The 18,544-nt window shown below is 47.2% G+C and overlaps 1 protein-coding gene across 1 annotated transcript; it reads right to left on the bottom strand.

Moving 5' to 3' along the window:
* Window positions 1-518: 518 nt before the first annotated feature.
* Cd160 (CD160 molecule) lies at window positions 519-18,164 on the bottom strand. The gene is made up of 8 exons (XM_036191359.1): window positions 18,084-18,164; window positions 17,796-17,947; window positions 11,955-12,088; window positions 11,739-11,821; window positions 8,852-8,993; window positions 5,234-5,560; window positions 1,624-1,755; window positions 519-529 (listed from the first exon to the last, which is right to left on the bottom strand). The coding sequence occupies exons 1-8, from the start codon at window positions 18,162-18,164 to the stop codon at window positions 519-521; spliced, it is 1,062 nt and encodes a 353-aa protein (XP_036047252.1).
* Window positions 18,165-18,544: the final 380 nt, after the last annotated feature.

Raw genomic sequence — 18,544 nt, forward strand, 5'->3', positions numbered from 1 at the left:
CTACAAACAGGGATCCAGGAAACTCCTTCATCTTTAACCTCACATGAAAGAAAGCATTATAACTTGGTCTCCTGTTGGAGCCCATGTAGTTTTCCTCGTGGCTTTACCCAGCAGGTCTGCATAAAGAGGATGATTGGACCACGGGCCTGAGGACCAGGTGTCTGGGATGGTCTGCATTTGGCTGTGCTGGGGGAGGTCGTTAGCTCCACCCCTTGGCATTCCCCTCCCCCTCTTTTTTTTTCCAAGACAGGGTTTCTCTTTGAAAAGCTTTGCGCCTTTCCTGGAACTCACTCTGTAGACCAGGCTGGCCTAGAACTCACAGACATCCGCCTGGCTCTGCCTCCCGAGTGCTGGGATTAAAGGCGTGCACCACCACCGCCCGGCTTTGGCATTCCTTTAAAAACTCTTTGGCAGAGACAGTCAGGGCCTGATGGATTAGGATCTAGGCCCTTCTGGGGTTGTTCTGTATTTTCTGTTTCTCTTCCCTCTATCCTTCTAATATTTCCTGCTGCTCCTACTCAAGAGTATCCTGGGGAGGAGTAGGGGTGGGATGGACCCCCACAGTCTATGATATTGCGAAGGCCGACAGAAATGTGTGCATCTTTCTGCTGAACACGGCCTCTTCCATAATTCTGCTAAGTGTAAGCCTTGGGCTGGAGGAAGGCGAAGAGAAAGAAAGCTAGACATGGCTGCTCACACCTGTAATCCCAGTGGTCAGGTGCCTGGGGTGGGACTGTGGGTTGGAGGCCCGTCTGGGCTGCGTGAGGAGACCATGTCTCAATCTCCTTCCCACAGCTCATAACATAGGTAGTATATGATTTAGCTTTGGGGTTGTTGTTTTTTTTCTTTTGTGTGCCTTGAGCAATTAGAACTTTAAATTCTAATTGAACTTAAAGTCTTGTTTTCAACTGGAAAAGAGAAGTAGGGCTGAGGCCTGCGTTCCAGGATGAGTCTAGAGTCAGGTAGTGGTGACAGTGCAAGGCTGGGTTGAGTTTGCTCTGTGCCTGAAGAAACAACATTATTAACAAGAATACAGTTTAACCCACAGGGAAACTTGTATTCAGCATGTGTAAACAGACTGCTCCATCCTCACATCCCCTGTGTGGAAGCTGGCCTTTGACTGCCAAGGACAGAGACTTGCATCAGTTATTCGTTATGCAAAAGCCTAGTAACAAATTGTTAAATGTCCCAGTCTTTAATACTCAGTATGGTCCTCAGCTTCGTGGAACAGCTGTGCTCAAACTCCACCTCAGCCCGACCCTGTCTCCTGCCTTGTTCAGCTTTGTATAATAGAGACCTGTCGCTTGAACTGGAGTGCTGTGTTCACTGAGTGCCTGGAGGCAGCTGTGTTTGTCTCCTATAGCCTCTCCTAAGAGGACTGACCTCTTACCCCGAGGAACATCCCATTCATCTGTCTCCATGTAGATGCCGAATTAGGAGACGTTAGTACCTTCAAACCACTTTCACCCACATATTGGTTTGTACTTTTCTGTAGATAGCCAGGGCTTGGGGAACATCTTTCCCTTCTTCTGAGCTTCCTTCCTGTACTTTCCCTCCTAGGAAATATTTAAACTTGCAAGGATACAGACTCATAGTTTGGAGCGCTGAAATCTCTGGACGTACCTTGAAGGGCTGCCAGGCTGGTGACCATCACCCCCCAGGCCTTTGCTTGCAGGAAGCCTGAAGTGAGAGCACTGTCAGTACGGCTGAAGCCAGGGCGCTGCTTCTGTCTCTGACTTATCTCGGTGTGGTTCCCTGTTCCAGTTCAAAAGAGAATCCTGGATCAGGAGAGGATGTCTAAGTCAGAGCTTCCTCTTGTGACATTTCCCACAGGATGCCAAGGAGTGCCTGGCAGCACAGTTTACTTCCTGAATAAACAGTGTGGACGTCTGTGGGCTGTGATGAAAGGCTTAGAAGATGAATACAGAATCTAGCCTTCAGCAGATACAGAAATGCACGTAGACCTTGGAGGAGCTCTAGAGTTTTGACAGACAGGCAGAACAACTTACCTTGGTCTGGGGTTTCCCTGGATTTCATTCATTATAAACAGTCTTCTGTAATGGATCAAGTAATAAAGTTACAATCTTGAGTGCCCGGAATAGAGCTGGAGCTTCTGTCGTTGCCTCTGAGTGAGCACTGAGGATGAGTTGTCAGAGGACAACAATAATAACACCTTCTGAAAGTTTGTGGAGGTTAATACCAGCACAAGGCCTGGCACGTGCTAAGCACTCAGTACATGGTAGGCATTGTTTATTAATGCCACCTGTTGCCTGTCTGCTCTGATCTTCCAAAAGGAACCTATTTCTCCATGTGCTGAATGCTTGAATAGCCTTCCCTGTCATCTCAGGTAGAAACACTTAGGGTGCGTTAGGAAACTATGTATAAAGGGCAAGGACTGTTGCACCCCATTCTGCTGTCCAGCACTTGGCGCCATGCTCAGGATGCAGTGAGTGTTCATTAAATGAATGAAGAGGGGCAGGGGAATAGCCACTCCTGCAGCTTAACTGGAGCGGAGTGGCCAAATAAATACAAGGAAATTGCCTAGGGCAGTGGTTCTCAGCCTTCCTAATGCTGAGACCCTTTAATACAGTTCCCCATGTTGTGGGGACCCCCAAACGTAAAAGTATTTTGTTGCTACCTCATAACTGTAATTTTGCTACTGTTACGAATTGCAATTAAATTTCTGATATGCAGGATAACTGATATGTGACCCCCAAAGGGGTTGTGACCCACAGGTTGAGAGCTGATGGGCTAGAGCCTCATACTAAGCTAACATGATTTAGACATTGTAGACATTGAGAAGCCTTTAATTCTTTGAGTGATGGCATAGAACATACAAGCTAGCCATCTAGATCAATCTGCTGGCAGTCTAGAGTGGATTGGGATAATACTTAGTTGGTGGCCCATTTATTGAACAGTAGATCCTGTAGCAAATGTGAAAGAAAAAATGTTGGCAATCTCAAGGACCTTGCTTGTTAAAGTTGAAAGGAATGTTTTAACTATGCTGTGAGAAAGACTTGGAAAACATTTGAAAAGAAAATAATAAATATAGGGAAAACTTGTAGTAACTTACTAGATGGGTGAAGAAAACGAGGAACCAGGGTTTTGACTGAGAGTCATGGACAGATGCTAGTTTCAGGAAGACGAGTTTGAGGAGATGGGAGCGCTGCCAGGAAGTGGCCCAGCTGTTAGTGGGGGTGTTTGGTTAGAACACTGGAGAGGAGGTAGAGCTGGAGAAGGTGACTTGTGGGTCACTTGCAAAATGCAGGCTTAAGTCAGCCGATGCAAACTTGGAGAGGGTAGAAAAGGTAGAGTAGGTGAGGACTTAGGTTTGATTGATGGGAGGAGGGTGGAAAAGGTAGAGTAGGTGAGGACTTAGGATTGATTGGGAGGAGGGAATAGAGGCCAAATAAATGAGAAACAAGTCAGAACACTCGCAGAAGCCAGTGGAGAGGATTTCAGTGGAAGAAAGAAGAGTTAGAGGGGCTAAGTGACAGGCCATATAGGCAGGTAGCAGCAAGCAAGAAAAGAAGAAAATACAGATCAGACTGGAGTGGAGTGGGACAGTGGAATGATTAGTGACCACAGAAGAGACTAGGAATGAGCCAGGCGGTGGTGGCGCACGCCTTTAATCCCAGCACTCGGAGGCAGAGGCAGGCGGATCTCTGAGTTGGAGGCCAGCCTGGGTTACCAAGTGAATTCCAGGAAAGGCACAAAGCTACACAGAGAAACCCTGTCTCGGGGGAAAGAGAGAGAGAGAGAGAGAGAATAGGAATGTTTATTAAAAGGCCGGCCTCTCAGATTTTTCTTTACATGGGTGGAGAGCTAAGATAATGTTTGTCTACTGACATGGGCTAGCTGTGTAGCCCAGGCCCCAAATTTACGATCAGTCTTGGTTTCCTGAATGTTACAGGTATGCCACCATGCTGGGCTGATGGATTCTTTACACAGATTGTATGAGGCTGGCATGTGGTTCAGTGGCAAAGTACTGGCTTAGCATGTTCTTGGTCCTGGGTTCAAGGTCCAGCATGGAGAAAAGTTCACACAGGCAGCAAGCTTTTTTTTTTTTATTTAGTTATTATGTATACAGTGTTCTGCTTGCATGTATACCGGTAAGCCAGAAGAGGGCACCAGATCTCATTACAGATAGTTGTGAGCCACCATGTGGTTGCTGGGAATTGAACTCAGGACCTCTGCAAGAGCAGTCAGTGCTCTTAACCTCTGAGCCATCTCTCCAGCCCAACAGCAAGCTTTTTATGTCCAACAGTGTCTCTCCCCTCACATAAATTGGTAGTTTGGCTGGATATAGAATTCCAGGTAGAAGATAACATTTTTCACAGAATTCTGAAGACTCCATCTCAGATGGGCTCTTAATAAAGCTTGGCTAGAATCATCACATGTAGGTTTACTGGGGTGGTAAGGGAGCAGAGGAGGTGAGCACACCACGAAGAACATGGGCAGAGATCAGAAGCCTTGCTCCCTTGGCAAGCGTAAGACCCAGAATGACCATTTGGGGTTCTCTCAACTTTCGGACTTCTGATTCTAGAAAACTGAGCTAGGGGGCTATCCACACTTTTTGCTTTATTTTTCTGTTTTCATCCAGTAGCTTGGATAGATTCATTTCTTAGAGCTGAATGCTTCTTAGGGCAATCACCCATTTTATTTTAAAACCATCTCTATGTATTTGAGGAAATATAGCCTCTTTTCTGGGAGAACTCCAGAGTAGGCATCAAAAGGCCTGGGTTATAGACTTGTATTTTTTTTTTTAATTTTTTTTTTGTTGTTGTTTTGGTTTGGTTTTTCGAGACAGAGTTTCTCTGTGTAGCTTTGTGCCTTTCCTGGATCTCACGATGTATACTAGGCTGGCCTCGAACTCACGAGATCCGCCTGCCTCTGCCTCCCGAGTGCTGGGATTACAGGCGTGCACCACCACTGCCTGGCTAGACCTGTATTTTTACCCTTCACCTCCTGATGACTCAGTCTTCTAATGAGAATGAAAGGGCCATTCTAGGAAGATGCTGACTAGTAAAGACAAAGATGAGATTGCTTTTGTAAATATACTTTGAAGGAAGGTTGAACGTAAGGTGCATCAGCTGGTGGGGTGCTGGGAGAGGACTGGGTAATAGGAAGGAACTCAAGGGATTGCTGTCTAGGACTTCACATTGCTGCTGGAAACTCCCACTGTCAGCCTGCTCGCTGCTCCTCTAATGGCCTTTGATTATTAGGAACTCACCTGTGACTAGAACAGAGAAAAAATGACCATGGATGTGGACTTCTGGCCTCTGGCTTCTGGCACGGCACTGGTAGGTCCCACTGTCTGATGGTGTGGCTTGTCCTATGGTGAAGACCAACTGAGATGACTGTTGCGTGATGCCATCTGTCCCAGGATCCCTTTTAACCCTTAGCTGCTCTAAGCTGGTCTCGGGGGAGCAGTCCCAAGACCTGTCTTTGCACCAGAAGAGCATTAGCCCCTCAGCTTCATCCTTCTTGTGCCACAATGTACAGGTGAAGTCCAGTTGCCCTCCTCTCTGGGATGCTGAGCTGGTGACATGGATGCATCCTGGAGCAGAAATGCAGAAGTTACCCATGAGAAGCCAGGGAGAGTTCCTTAAGTCCCACCTAGCTGGTCCCTGTCAGTAGAGTACAGTCTGACATTGACAGTGGCGGATAGGACACACAACTTCTAGGTGTCCCTGTGACAATAAGCACATTGCCTGCCTCCTCTAATTCTCCTGGGAGGTGAGACTTAGGGACCAGATACATACATGTAAACTTCTACTCCATGATGCTGGAGGCCTGTCTTAGTTCTCTATTACTGTGACAAAACACCATGACCGAGGCAACTTATAAAAGAAACTGTTGAATTTGTCAGGGCGGTGGGTCTGTGATGGCAGAGTGAAGGCCTGGTGTCAGGAACAGCTGAGAGCTCACATCTCAGACCATAAGCAGGAGAGAGAGCACACAGAATGGTAAGAGGGTTTGGAATCTCAAGCCCGCCCCAGGACACATCTTCTCCAACAGGGCCACACAGCCTAATCCTTCCCAAATAGCCACTAATGGGAACCAAATATTCCAGTGCCAGGACTTACTCAGGACATCTCGTTCAAACCACCAGAGTTCTGCTCTCAAGTGTGCAGCCCCATGTAAAGATCAGCAAAATACAAGCCAGGCGGTGGGGGTGCACACCCTTAGTTCCAGCAGAGGCAGAGGTAGGTGGATTTCTGTGAATTCAAGGTCTACAGAGTAAGTTCCAGGACAGCCAGGGCAACACAGAGAAATCCTGTCTCAAAAAAAAAATCAACTAATAATAATGATAATAATAGTAATAATAGATAAAATAAAATAATTTTTTTAAAGGATTAGCAAAATACTGCACTCCAGATTCCAGGCAGTAACAGGGCAGCCATGGCTAGAAGCAAGATGTGCAAACCCCACTTGTAGTGGTGGAGGCAGAGACAGTGATGTTCCTGCATCTGGAGGTGGCAGAGAGGATGAGTCGGGGCAGGGGAGGCCCTATACCAATGGGGAGAATGTGATGGCAGGGCAAAAATCCATTCTTGTAGGAATGCAAACAGTTGTTCTGAAATGTTTTTCTCCTTTGGGGAGAGAAATCAGTTGTACATCATAAAGTCAAATGCCCAGGAAGGCCTTAGTTGAAACCTGCAGGCAGTAAGGAGAGAAATGAAATGGAGTGAGCATAAGATGAAGCTCCAGGAAAGGTAAGACAGGAGATCAGTGTCCCAGGAGAGGGTCTCAGGCATGTTTTTAAGCCGAAGCTCAGAAGCAATAAAGCCTCAAAAACTCTTACTCTCGTGGTATGATTCTACCAGTATAGCTGTGGCCAGGCAAGCCCTCAAGGACAAACAGGCCCCCGAAAAGGAAAGGTGGAGGAATGTAACAGCCCCAAACATGGCTTCCTGCCTTGTCCAAAGGAGCCCCAGGAAGAGCAAGGCTGAGCACAGGAGCATGACGGCCACCAAGCAGTTCTCTCAGGGCATCGTTGTGGTGGTAGAATACAGGGGCCTCACTGGTTCACTGACACCAAAGGTCAAGGGGCCGTGTGTGCGGGGGACCCCCCATGGGTTGCTACATGTTACTGTACTGTTTTCGGCGTCTGAGCAGAAGCCACTGCATGGATGCTGCTGGAGCCACGGCTCCCCTGGGGAAACTGACTAAGCATGGCCACTGTCGGAACTGCCACATGGAGCTGGTGTGCCCTACGCCTGTTGCCTTCGGTCACAGTGTGGTCCGGAGGGTTTCTGGCGTGGTGATGGGGCTGCTGCAAGGCTGTGTGGAAACCCGCCCATGGATGAAGCTTTAGCTATTGCTTTGCCCTCCTAACCATCTCCTCTCTTCAAAGGACGAAGACCTACCTCAAAGGGAAAGATTGTTTTCATGCGTGAGAGAGAGAGAGAGAGAGAGAGAGAGAGAGAGAGAGAGAGAGAGTGTGTGTGTGTGTGTAGGCCAAAGGACAGCCTCAGTGGCATCTCAAGAACATTTTACCTGCTTAGAGACAGGGTCTCTGTCTAGATTGGCCGGTCAGCAAGTCCAAAGGATCCTCCTGTCTCTACCTCCCCGGTGCTCGGATTACAGTGCACCCACCATCCCTGGCGTTTGTGTCTCTTTGGCCAGCACTTTACCAGTTAAGCTGTCTTCCCAGCACAGGTTTTTTGTTTGTTTGTTTTGTTTTGTTTTTAAAATATGATCTTAGGAAATTACTTAAGCTGCATTAAATTTTTTTTAATAAAAATGTGTTCATTTTATGTGTATGAGTGTTTTGCCTGCATGTATCTATATGTACCATGTGTCTAAGGAGGATAGGAGAGGGTGGTGGACCCCTGGAACTGGAGTTCTGGATGGTTGTGAATCATAATGTGGGTGGTGGGAATTGAACCGGGTCCTCTGCAAGAGCAGCAAGCGCTCTTAACTACGAGCCATCTCTCCAGCCCTTCAGCTGCTTTAAAAAAGTATGTCTACATGCCTTTGTACTCCAGTGTTTGTAAGTGTTGTGCAGGTTTCCAAAGATAGATTGAACGGATGGTCCTACGTTATCAGAAATCTCATATCCTGATTACATTGTACATTGTTCATAAGTTGGATGTTCTATTTCCCTTTCATGTCAGACTCAGCACAGGTTTTAGAGGAAGGATCAGACATGAATGAGGATGCTCCAAGTCAGCGCCTGTGGAAGCTCAAACCCCTGTGCCCCAGGACCAAAAGCAGGTGGTTGTGAGGGGGCACTGCCTCTGTGGCCCTAGCGGGATGTCTCCAAGCACTCACTCTCCTTACACCGTGACAGGCACACGTCAGAGTGTATGGCTACATATTCTTAAAGGGTTCTAAGGAAGTCGGTCTTCCCTTCCACTGTTTCAAAGTTTAAAGGCCCCATGGTCTGAAGGCACCAGGCGGGCACAGATCTCTTCTTCCACAGAATGCAGCTTTTCCTGGCACCACTGACCATCAGGGTGGATGAAGCAGGCAGGGAAGTGCTGCTTCCCTGATACACTGAGTGTATTTAAATATCCCTACCTACCTACCTACCTACCTACCTACCTACCTACCTACCCATCTACCTACCTACCCACCCATCCATCCATCCATCCATCCATCCACCTACCTACCTATCTAATCTATCTCCACAAAATAAAAAATTACTACCAAATTCTGCACTTACTATAATTGAGGGAGCTTATGGGTTCCTGTGCATGCCTGAAAGAATCAGGGAATCTTCACAGAGAAATAAGCGCTTGTGTTGAGACTTTTCCCTACAAGAAAACATGCACAGGGAACATCCTTCCCCTGAGCCCCAGATTCTCCTAATGGCTGTCTCTGTCCTGGGACCTATCCTCACCACCACATTGGAAGTCCACAGTTGCCAGCAGGATGGCCAGGGCACAACAGCTTCGGGCAGGTGACATCAGAATTTGCATGTTGTCAACAACCCCAGAAATCCCACGTAAACGTTGGCTTTGCCGGTTCGTGGTCGCACACTCCTGAAAGCACAGAGACACATTAGATGAAGCCTTCTAGACCTCTAAGACTGTCTCCCTGCTTTAGGCTCAAAGTGTGATGGAGATGAAGAGAGCTTGAAGGTACAGAGTGTTTAGAAGTGATATAAAAAGATCAAGTGAGATCTAACTGGAGAGAGGAATTGGGATGAGGCGGGGCTGGGCTGAGATATGTTGCATATTTTTCCTGGGCTCATCTGGCAAATAGCCCCTGTTATATACATCCATACACATATATGTAAACAATGTACTTGTGGGCAAATATATAATACATAAAAAGGAGAACAAGAAAGGGGTAAATATAAGGGAATGAAGAAGAACTGAATTCAGGTAAAGGGCACTTGTGTCATGAAAGATATAAAACTAATTTTGTTCAAGTTTCAACTATAGTTTCAGAATGTCATGGATATTTTGGTGATGGATAACTATAAACAATATTTTGGATAGTGAAAGTGTAAAATTGATGACACTCCACAGCTTCAGAATGCTTGTCTCAGCTCCGTAGACATTTACTAAATGCATAGACTTTGAGTCTGGCTAATTTTGATGTGTGATTTCTTATTTGCAAATTGTTTACAATAAACTTTTAATTAAAAAAAATTGTTTGGGTTTCCAATATTGTCTTAATAAAGTTTCCCTTGGGTTGAGATTATTTTCTTCTAATATTTTTATTATTTTATCCTTATATATTTAAATAATCTAATCCTGGTTCAGCAAAATTAATCCATATTTTTAAAAGTACTCAAATTGAAAAGAAAAAAATCAACAGGAAGCTGATTTGGTAAGTTTGATTCACATAGGACATTTTTAAACTGGCGTGTGCTGTCCACCAACATTTCAGTCGGGGACTGGCGCACCAGTGGTCCTAAGAGATTATAATGAAATGGGGACAGAGGTGAGTGACTGGAGGGGCAAGAGAAGAGAGAACCCAGGAAGAGAGGGTGGAGGAAAAGGAAAGAACAGAAGAACTCCAAGAAAGCCCACAGCTAAGGGTGCACAGGCTTTGCAGACCTCAGCAAGCGTTGAGAACTGGGACCCCACACTGAGGTCCCTAATAGTGTGTTATCTGCTCATCACCTGCCATCAGCAGAGAAGCCAAGCAAGCCACCATGTATGTCTTTCTGAAGAGTGCCACACAAGGAGCTTTGGGCAGGTCCTTCATGAGGGATGCCAAAAAAAGGTGGTGGTGTCTCAGGGGATCATGGTCTTGAAGGCCTTCCAGTGGGACAGTATGTGGAGATGTAAGACAGTAATACTGATGACCTTGACCTTTGCAGACCTAGGTTAATGTGTTATTTTTTATTGAATGTGTTAACTTTTAACAGAAATGTTAGAAAATAGGAAAAGCTTACAGAGTAAGACTAAATGTGTATATGTACACACACAGTTCTCATACAGCTATACAATGTGTACAATGTCTTTTTAGTTTTTTTTTTTTTTTCCAGGCTGGCCTCAAACTCAAGCCTTTTGCCTCAGCCTACCCAGCTGTGATTACAGGCATGGGCCAACGAAACTGGGATTTAGGCTAAATTTAAAAATTAAGGCTGTAAAGTAAAAATGTTAGAGTGAGCTAAGGTCACTTTCCGATTGAAATAAGTTTATTTCTGAGGTGCTGGGGATCCAACCCAGCATATGGGGCATGATCTCTTGAGAGTGGCATGATCTATTTAGATGTACAATGGTTGTGCAGTGTATGGCAGTGCTCAGACATGCCCCAGGCCTTCCATCACTCACCACTCATCATCTGAAGAGATTCCAGCCATGGCAAGTGTTACATACATTTCCAGGTGATCAGTGTAAAACTGGGACTCTATTTTTACTGCACACTGTGCCTTGTTGTATCAATACTTACTGTTGAATCACTGTTGCTTACAGTGTTCAGGATAGTAACATGCTGTGCGGGTGTGTGGCCCAAGAGCACAAGGTTGTACCATATGGCCAAGGTATGCAGACTTGGAATCTTGGTTTGTATGCATACACTCGATGATTGTACAGCAGGAAATCATCTAGTGATGTATCCCAATGTACCATCATCATTAGTGATGCATAGTGTAATTATTTTTAAAATGGAGGCTCTCCACCATGCTATAATGTAGCAAGCAGGTCCTCAGCAGATGCTAGCGCCATACACTTGGACTTTTCCATGTCTAGAATCACGAGTCAATCTCCCTGGTGCCTCCCCTTACAGACATCTCTCTCCACTCCCGGTGAAGCATAAAGGGCTGTGACAAGAATATTAGGGATGCAGCTTACAAAAGTTTAGACAAGGAGAAATCCAGGCCTGGGGCTCTGGGAAGGTTGCAGGACTGCAGTGGAGTAAGGCCTTGGCCGTTTTGCTGACTTTAGGTACTGGTACCTGAAGAATGCAGTGGGAGGAAGGTGGAGAGCCAGCTGGGATATTTGGCTTGTAACCATTCTGTGCGCTTGCTGGCTGTAAGATGCCAGAAGGTCCTGGATCTCCGGGAGGGGCCTCTCCCAACTCCAGACCCGCAGGCAGGCTGGCCGCCTGCAAGAAGCCTAGCGGGTCACTCCACCCGAGTGGCTTCGAGGTGATGACGTCTAGCTGGACCGGAGTGTGTAAGTCTGTTTGGGCTCCTCAGCCCGGCTAGAGGCAGGCGGGGGTGGGGGTGTGGTGGGGGCACTGGAGTAAGGACACCCTTGGCAGAAGTGACCTGGATGCCTGGAGCACCTGATGTGTTATGGGCAGGCACGGCTGGCTAGAGCTCTCGCCGCTAGAGGGCGCTGCTTCCCAGCCTCGGGAGTGACCGTCGCCGTGGTGCGGGCGAGGTCGGAGGTGGGGATGACAACCTTAACTAGGAATGGAGAAGAGGAGAGTGCAAGATGGGTCCGGTGGGCCCAGTGACTCGGACTACTCGAAGCTGCAAATGGCTCTCGTACATCAAGAGAAGTGGGGTGTGGGAGGGCAGAACTTTCTGGGTCCGTTACGTCCCCGCCGCAGGTGCTGCCTCCCTCCCTCGTGGATGGCGGTGAGCTCTGGAGGGTGCAGGATAGGGTTAGCGTCCTCGCCTTTGAGTCTTTGAACTGCTCTGACCTCAGGGACTTCGGGACTCTCAGAAACCCTTGGTTAAGAGATGGAGGACAGCGGTAAACGCCCTCATCTCTAAAGTATGAGAAACCAGAGTCCCGGGGAAGCCGTGGTGCACTTGCCCGCTCTTCTAACGCAGTTCATTGAGCTGGAACACAGCTTCCTAACCTCAGCTCAAAGGGAACTTCGTGGGGCGAGATGGCTCAGCTGGTAAAGGCGCTTGCCTAAGGACTTGAGTTTGGCTGAGACACGGTAGAAGGAGGTAACAGACTCTTGCAAGTTGTCCTCTGACCTTCACACGCACAGCCTGCATATATACACACATGCACCTACACACACTAAATACAGTAAAAATTGTAGTTTAAAGGAAACCAAAGAGCCTTTTGAAGACCTGGTGAAGCACACACATGAGGCTTGAGCTCACAGGGATGTAGCCAGGACTCTTCAGTGATGGTTTTTCCCCCCAGCGGAGTAAAATCTGCGTGTTTCCTCTACTTTTCCTTTAATTGTGGGTATTTTGTTTCTTTTTCTGAGACTATGTGGAAGCACTAGAGAGCTCGCAACCCTGTAGAGTGTATTTGCAAACCTGTACAGTTTTGTTGTTGTTGTTGTTTTGTTTTGTTTGTTTGTTGGTTTGGTTTTGGTTTTTTTGAGACAGGGTTTCTCTGTAGCTTTGGAACCTGTCCTGGACCTCGTTTTGTAGACCAGGCTGGCCTGGAACTCACAGAGATCTGCCTGGCTCTGCCTCCCGAGTGCTGGGATTAAAGGTGTGTGCCACCACCGCCCAGCACCTGTACAGTTTTATATACTGTCACAATGTACTTTTGCTACCTTCTAATTTATTTTACAATAGTAAATTATGTTCAGTTATGTGTGAAGGAATAAATTAGTTAAAATGCTCTTTGTGGGGCTAGAGAGACAGCTCAGGGGTTAAGAGCACTGACTGATCTTGTTGAGGACCCGAGTTCAATTCCCAGCACCCACAAAGCAGCTCACACCAGTCTCTAATTCCAGTTTCATATGACCCCGATACTCATGGCAAAAACACAAACACACATAAATTGCTCTTGTAAAAAATTAATAAGAAGGGTTGGAGAAGTGGCTCACTACTCTCGCAGAAGACAAGACTGGGTTCCAGCACCCACAGAGTGGCACCACTGTCTGTAACTCCAGTCTGAGGGCACCCAACACCCTCCTCTGGCCTCTGCGGGCACCAGGCTCACATGCGGTGCATATGTGTGTGTGGCAGGTGTGTATTTGCGTGTGTGTATTTGCATGTGTGTAGTGAAAACATTCATAACATATAAAATTAAAAAATCAGCCTAGGATTAATAAAACAAAATGTATAGGATAACTAAGGAAACAAATTCTATAAAGACAGTTGTCGAACAGTTCTCGGAATACATAACAGAGTAACACGACCTTCAGACCTCGTGTCCATCTGATAACTGTCATAACTTCTCTTTTGAAATTGTAAATATGTTATCTTATGTGTAGAGTTGTTGGGCCTACATGCATGCCTGGGAACCATTTGTGTGCCTGGTGCCTGTGGAGGCCAGAAGAGGGCACTGGATCCCCTGGAACTGGAGTTAGAGAGGGTCGTGGCCCTCCATGTGAGTGAGCCAGGTCCTCTGCAGGATCAGCCAGCACTCTCAGCCACTGGCCAGTCACTCCAGCCCTCATCTAGTTCAGTGAAATGTAACAGCTGCCCAAAGACTTGAGGACACCTGTGCTTCCTGCTATCAGCAGATCCCACTGTGGAGCCTTGCCTGCATTTTGTTTGTTTGCTTTATTTTGTTTTGTTTTGAGACAGGGTTTTCCTGTCTAGAATTCACTCTGTAGACCAGGCTGCCCTCGAACTCACAGAGGTCCACCTGCCTCTGCCTCCTGAGTGCTGGGATTAAAGGCACAGGCCCTCATGCCTGGCTCCTTGCCTGCATTTTTAATGGAAGCAAATACCAACTCTCTAGTAGAGGCTGACAAAATCCAAGATGTGTTTTCTCCCCAGACTCACAATCCCATTTGTGATCTGACCTTGTGGAGGGTCACACACCCTAGGTTAGCAACCAGCTCTGATTCACAGGCAGAGGGTTCTTCACACTGAAGGATGTAGCTGGAACTGAACTTAGGGCAAATTATGATATTTATTTATTTTGGTTTTTGAGACAGGGTTTCTCTGTGTAGCTTTGAGCCTTTCCTGGATCTTGCTCGGTAGACCAGGCTGGCCTTGAACTCAGAGATCCACCTGCCTCTGCCTCCCAAGTGCTGGGATTAAAGGCGTGTGCCACCACCGCCCGGCTCAAATTATGCCATTTTTTAAACCCAGGGATTTAGAGGTTTACTCTGCCCAAACTACACCACGGCTAGAGGCCGCCCTGGTGTGTCACCTCCAGCGCACACCACCAAGGACATGAATGTCCCTCAGAGATGCCTCACAGAGGCATCTCACAACTCAGCCCAGACCCAAGGGCTTTAGCAAAGGCTTGACAACCTTTGGTAACTTTCTGGCGGTAACACTTCACCTCCTTCATATTTATAAAAATGTGCGTCCTTCATCCACTGCCTTCTCATGAACACAGAACCAAAGAGGGCAGCCTGGAGGATTCAGCACAGCGTGTGTGAGTTAAGCTTAACTCAGAAGCACCCACGGAGACTTTCCTCCCGTGACTGTGGCGTGGCTCTTTCCCCTGAAGGCGTCTGAACCAGCCAAGGACTTGAAGCCCTCAGAAGGGTGGGCACGCCAGCCCACCGCCATAAGTAGCCTGTCTCTTTCTCAGGCTTCTGAGGGCAGAGAACACTTACTTCCCTTCGAGAAGCAAGCTTCTCAGGGGCCTCCTGTGAGCAGGTCTGTCAAATGTGCCATGTCTCCTCCCAGAGCCCAGGGCCCCAACAGGCTTTTTACCTCAGGACAGAAGTTCTTCCTCGCTCTCAAGCTGGGGGCTCACGCTGACTGCTCTTGATTCCTATACTGGTTTTTTCTCTTGCTAAAAACCTGTCTCCCCACTTCCGCCAAGGCTCATACTCTCCTCACTCTCCTATTTGATCTTTGAAAAACCACAGAATGGGTTTTTAGCAGCTAGGGGGTCTTCCTGCCTTTCCTCCACCCCTATAGTTTTTCCTCCGCCTTCTCTCCATCACCTCCTTCTCTCCACTCCTCTCTTATTAGAATACACGAAGGTTCTGAGAGGGCTGAGAAAAAAACCACCCCTTTGAAATAGGTTCCTTTACCTTAGGAGATGGAGATTTTTCACTTGCTAATTGCTAAGGATGGCATTGGTTATCGAAATGACCAGAAGTTGTGAAGACAGAGCATGCTCTCGGGGATAAAGGCGCTGCATCTTTTCCTGTGAGTACCTTTTGATTTGGAGTAGATGAAAGGGACAGACCTATTCCACACCGAAGCTGGCGCAGCAGGAAGCCCTGTGGTTCAGAATCCCCTGCCGAGATTGCCAACTGCCAGGATTGCCAGCTAGTGCCAGGCTATCCAGAAGCTTGGGTGGGTGTCAGAAGGAGTGGCCTGGGGAGATGTTGTCAGGGCTAATGTAGAGCATGCTCGCTGTCGTTATTGCTGCGGTTGTGATGGTATTAACCCCGAACAGTAAAGGCTCTAGTGTTTGTGGTTCCACATTTGCCTCACTGAAGCCATCCTCAGATGAGACAGGAAGTGTCAGTCCCTCAGTGCTGGCCTTCCTTGGTGTGGTGAGTAGATTCCAGGAGCGTGGCTGATGAGAACCCACGTTAGGAAGGAGAACCTCTTACCTCTTCTCCATGTTTCTCACTACAGTTGATGATGCCATGGACGTGAACAGCTGAAACAGCCTGGTTTCTGGCCTCCCAATATTCTTATCCTCTGTCCCTGTGATAGTGGGTAAAGTATTTGAGTCCAGTTATATGATTTTGTCGAGAGAACAGTAAGTGTTCTGCCTGCTTAAAAGAAAAAGAAAGGAAAAAAAAGAGGAAAAATAAAAAGAAGCAAACTGGGTGGATGATAAATCATATTTTTTTCTTTTTCTTTCTTTCTTCTTTTTTTTTTTGTGCCTTTCCTGGAACGATCTATAGCCCAGGCTGGCCTCGAACTCACAGAGATCCACCTGCCTCTGCCTCCCAAGTGCTGGGATTAAAGGCGTGCACCACCACTGCCCGGCGATAAATCATATTTTTATTTTCTATAAAATTATGGAGCTTCTGAATTGGAAGGACTACCTGGGGGTGTTGCCACAGGTTTGTGATCACAGCATTTGGGAGGCAGAAGCAGGAAGATTTTTTTTGAGTTCAAGGTCAGCTTGGGCTCGTAGACCCTATCTTAAAATAAGTAAATGACAGTCAAAAGACAGGAAGAGCCACAGTTGTCTGCTAATCCCAGTCTGTAATGATGCACAGAAGTGTCTGTGTTAGTGGTTCTCAAGTGGAGCATGTCCAAATTACCAGGCAGGCTTGTTACAGCAGTCGAGGGTCTGGAATTGCAGCTCTGTGTTAATGCAGGAACACAGCTCTCACCACAAATGGGATAAGAGTGTCTTCTGAAACCAAATACGAGTGACCATGGCCTGGGGATATGGATTTAGGTAACCCACCCCAAGTTCCATGTTCTGGTGTGGGAACTGTTTCATGGAGTTTGTATAGAAACAGAAAATCATGAAGCAGGGCACTTATCAGGCACTTTGGTGGAAGCAGCAGGGAGGCAGGGAGAAGCCTGCTGGGGTCCTTAGGAGCTAGCCCACAGCATTCCTAGCCTCCCTGATTGGAGGAGGCTAGGGTTCTCTTAATTCATTCCAAAAGGCTTTAAGATGTCAGTCTGACAGGAAGCTGGGCAAAGAATGGCTGTTTGGGGAGCCAAAGATAGGCCCCGAGAAGCTGTAAATTGGCTCTAGACCTGTAACATTCCAAACTACATAATCACTGAAATTCTGTCAGTCAGCCTTGCATAGGCTACAGTTTAAGGTGGGAACTTCACGTCGCTGTTGAGAGTTTGTCTACCACGCCCAAAGCCCTGTGTTTGATCCAGACATCGCATAAATTAGGTGGGACAGATCTGAAACCCCAGCACTGGAGGAGGATCAGAAGTTCAAGGCCAGTCTGGGCTAGAGACCCTGCCTCAAAACAGCAATAATAACAGCAGTGAAACAGCGTAGTTGGCCTGGCCTTAGATTTGTACTAATAGCTAACCAGTTGGCACTCACCTGGAATCCCACAGCCACCGAGGAGCAGCTCACTGAGAGCTGACTGCAGTCCTCAAATGGAGTTCCAGATGTGTTGCTCAGATTACAGCCCATCTGCAACCCTCTATTCTCACGTGGATTCTGGGGTCCCTGCCGCTATAGAGAGACAGTTACCCTACGGAAGAGCCTGTCCATGAGTCAGTAACACACCTCCTGACATCATGTTGTCTGTCTGTCTGTCTGTCTGTCTCTCTCTCTCTCTCTCTCTCTCTCACACACACACACCTGTATAATGGATACATTTTCACTAGCATGCCCCTCCTCCATACTTCCCCCACATCCCAGGAGTTACACCTTCCTTCTCTGGAATACCTTTCTCTTATAGTCTGACCTCAGACTCATGCTAAAGAACCCCTTTGAGACCTATAGAGAAAGGTCCTCACTCTGCTCATAACCCTGAATTTCCGTTAGTGTCCCTAGCATGCTGTCTGTCCGTCATGACAGTAGGGACTGAATTCTCACACCCCAGAGGATGCTGGTCTCTGCCTGACTGTTTATATGTCTACAGCATGAAGAACTCACCTAATGAACTTCTTAACCAAAAGGACGATCACCCTCAGCACACATGAGACCTTTTCTACAGCGAATGCACCTTCTATGGTCTGGGTGCACAAGCAGCTGTTCTCCTGTGTTCCCAGCTGCTGCTGCGATGGTCTGTCAGAAGTGAAGATGCTCTAAAGAGACCCCGGCTCTCAAGGAGACTACCAGGCTATGGAAGCAAAGGAGCCAAAAGAAGTAGCCCTGCCTGAGGGAGGAATCGATCTCCTAGAAGATTCCACAGGCTTCTAATAACTTCTCAGATCACCTTACAGGATATAACCGAAGGCCAGACAGGGATGCATCGATGGTGGGCAGAACCACACTTTGATGGGACTGCTTAGAGATGCACATCTTTGGCCCTCTATTTATATTGTTTTTTTAAGGATTTATTTATTTTTATTTTATGTGTATGAGGGTGTGTGTGTGTGTGTGTGTGTTTCTCTGCCTGTAGACCACATGTGTGCCTGGTACCCACTGTGGTCAGAAGAAAGCAGCAGACCCCTGGAACTGGAGTTATAGTTAGTTGTGCGATGCCAGGTGGGTTCTGGGAACAAACCCAGGTATTCTAGAAGAACAGCAACTGTGTTTAACCCTGGAACCATCTCTCCAGTCTCTGGGCCCTCTATTTAAACTAAAACTTCAGGACCCCAAAGATGGACTTTAAGGGTCACTGGATCTTTGTTCTTCTCAATGTGCACACACTGAATAAAACCCCATTTTCTGAATTTTAC

Source organism: Onychomys torridus, chromosome 6 (genome assembly GCF_903995425.1).
Source record: "Onychomys torridus chromosome 6, mOncTor1.1, whole genome shotgun sequence".
Taxonomy (NCBI): Eukaryota; Metazoa; Chordata; class Mammalia; order Rodentia; family Cricetidae; genus Onychomys; species Onychomys torridus.

Coding starts and splice junctions, on each gene's coding strand:
- Cd160 (XM_036191359.1), bottom strand. CDS start 18,164: ATGTGCATCTCTAAGCAGTCCCATCAAAGTGTGGTTCTGCCCACCATC. Junction 11,822..11,954: donor GCAGCACCTGCGGCGGGGAC/GTAACGGACCCA, acceptor CTCCATTCCTAG/TTAAGGTTGTCATCCCCACC. Junction 5,561..8,851: donor TGTGGACTTCCAATGTGGTG/GTGAGGATAGGT, acceptor TTTCTGCTCCAG/GATGCATCCATGTCACCAGC.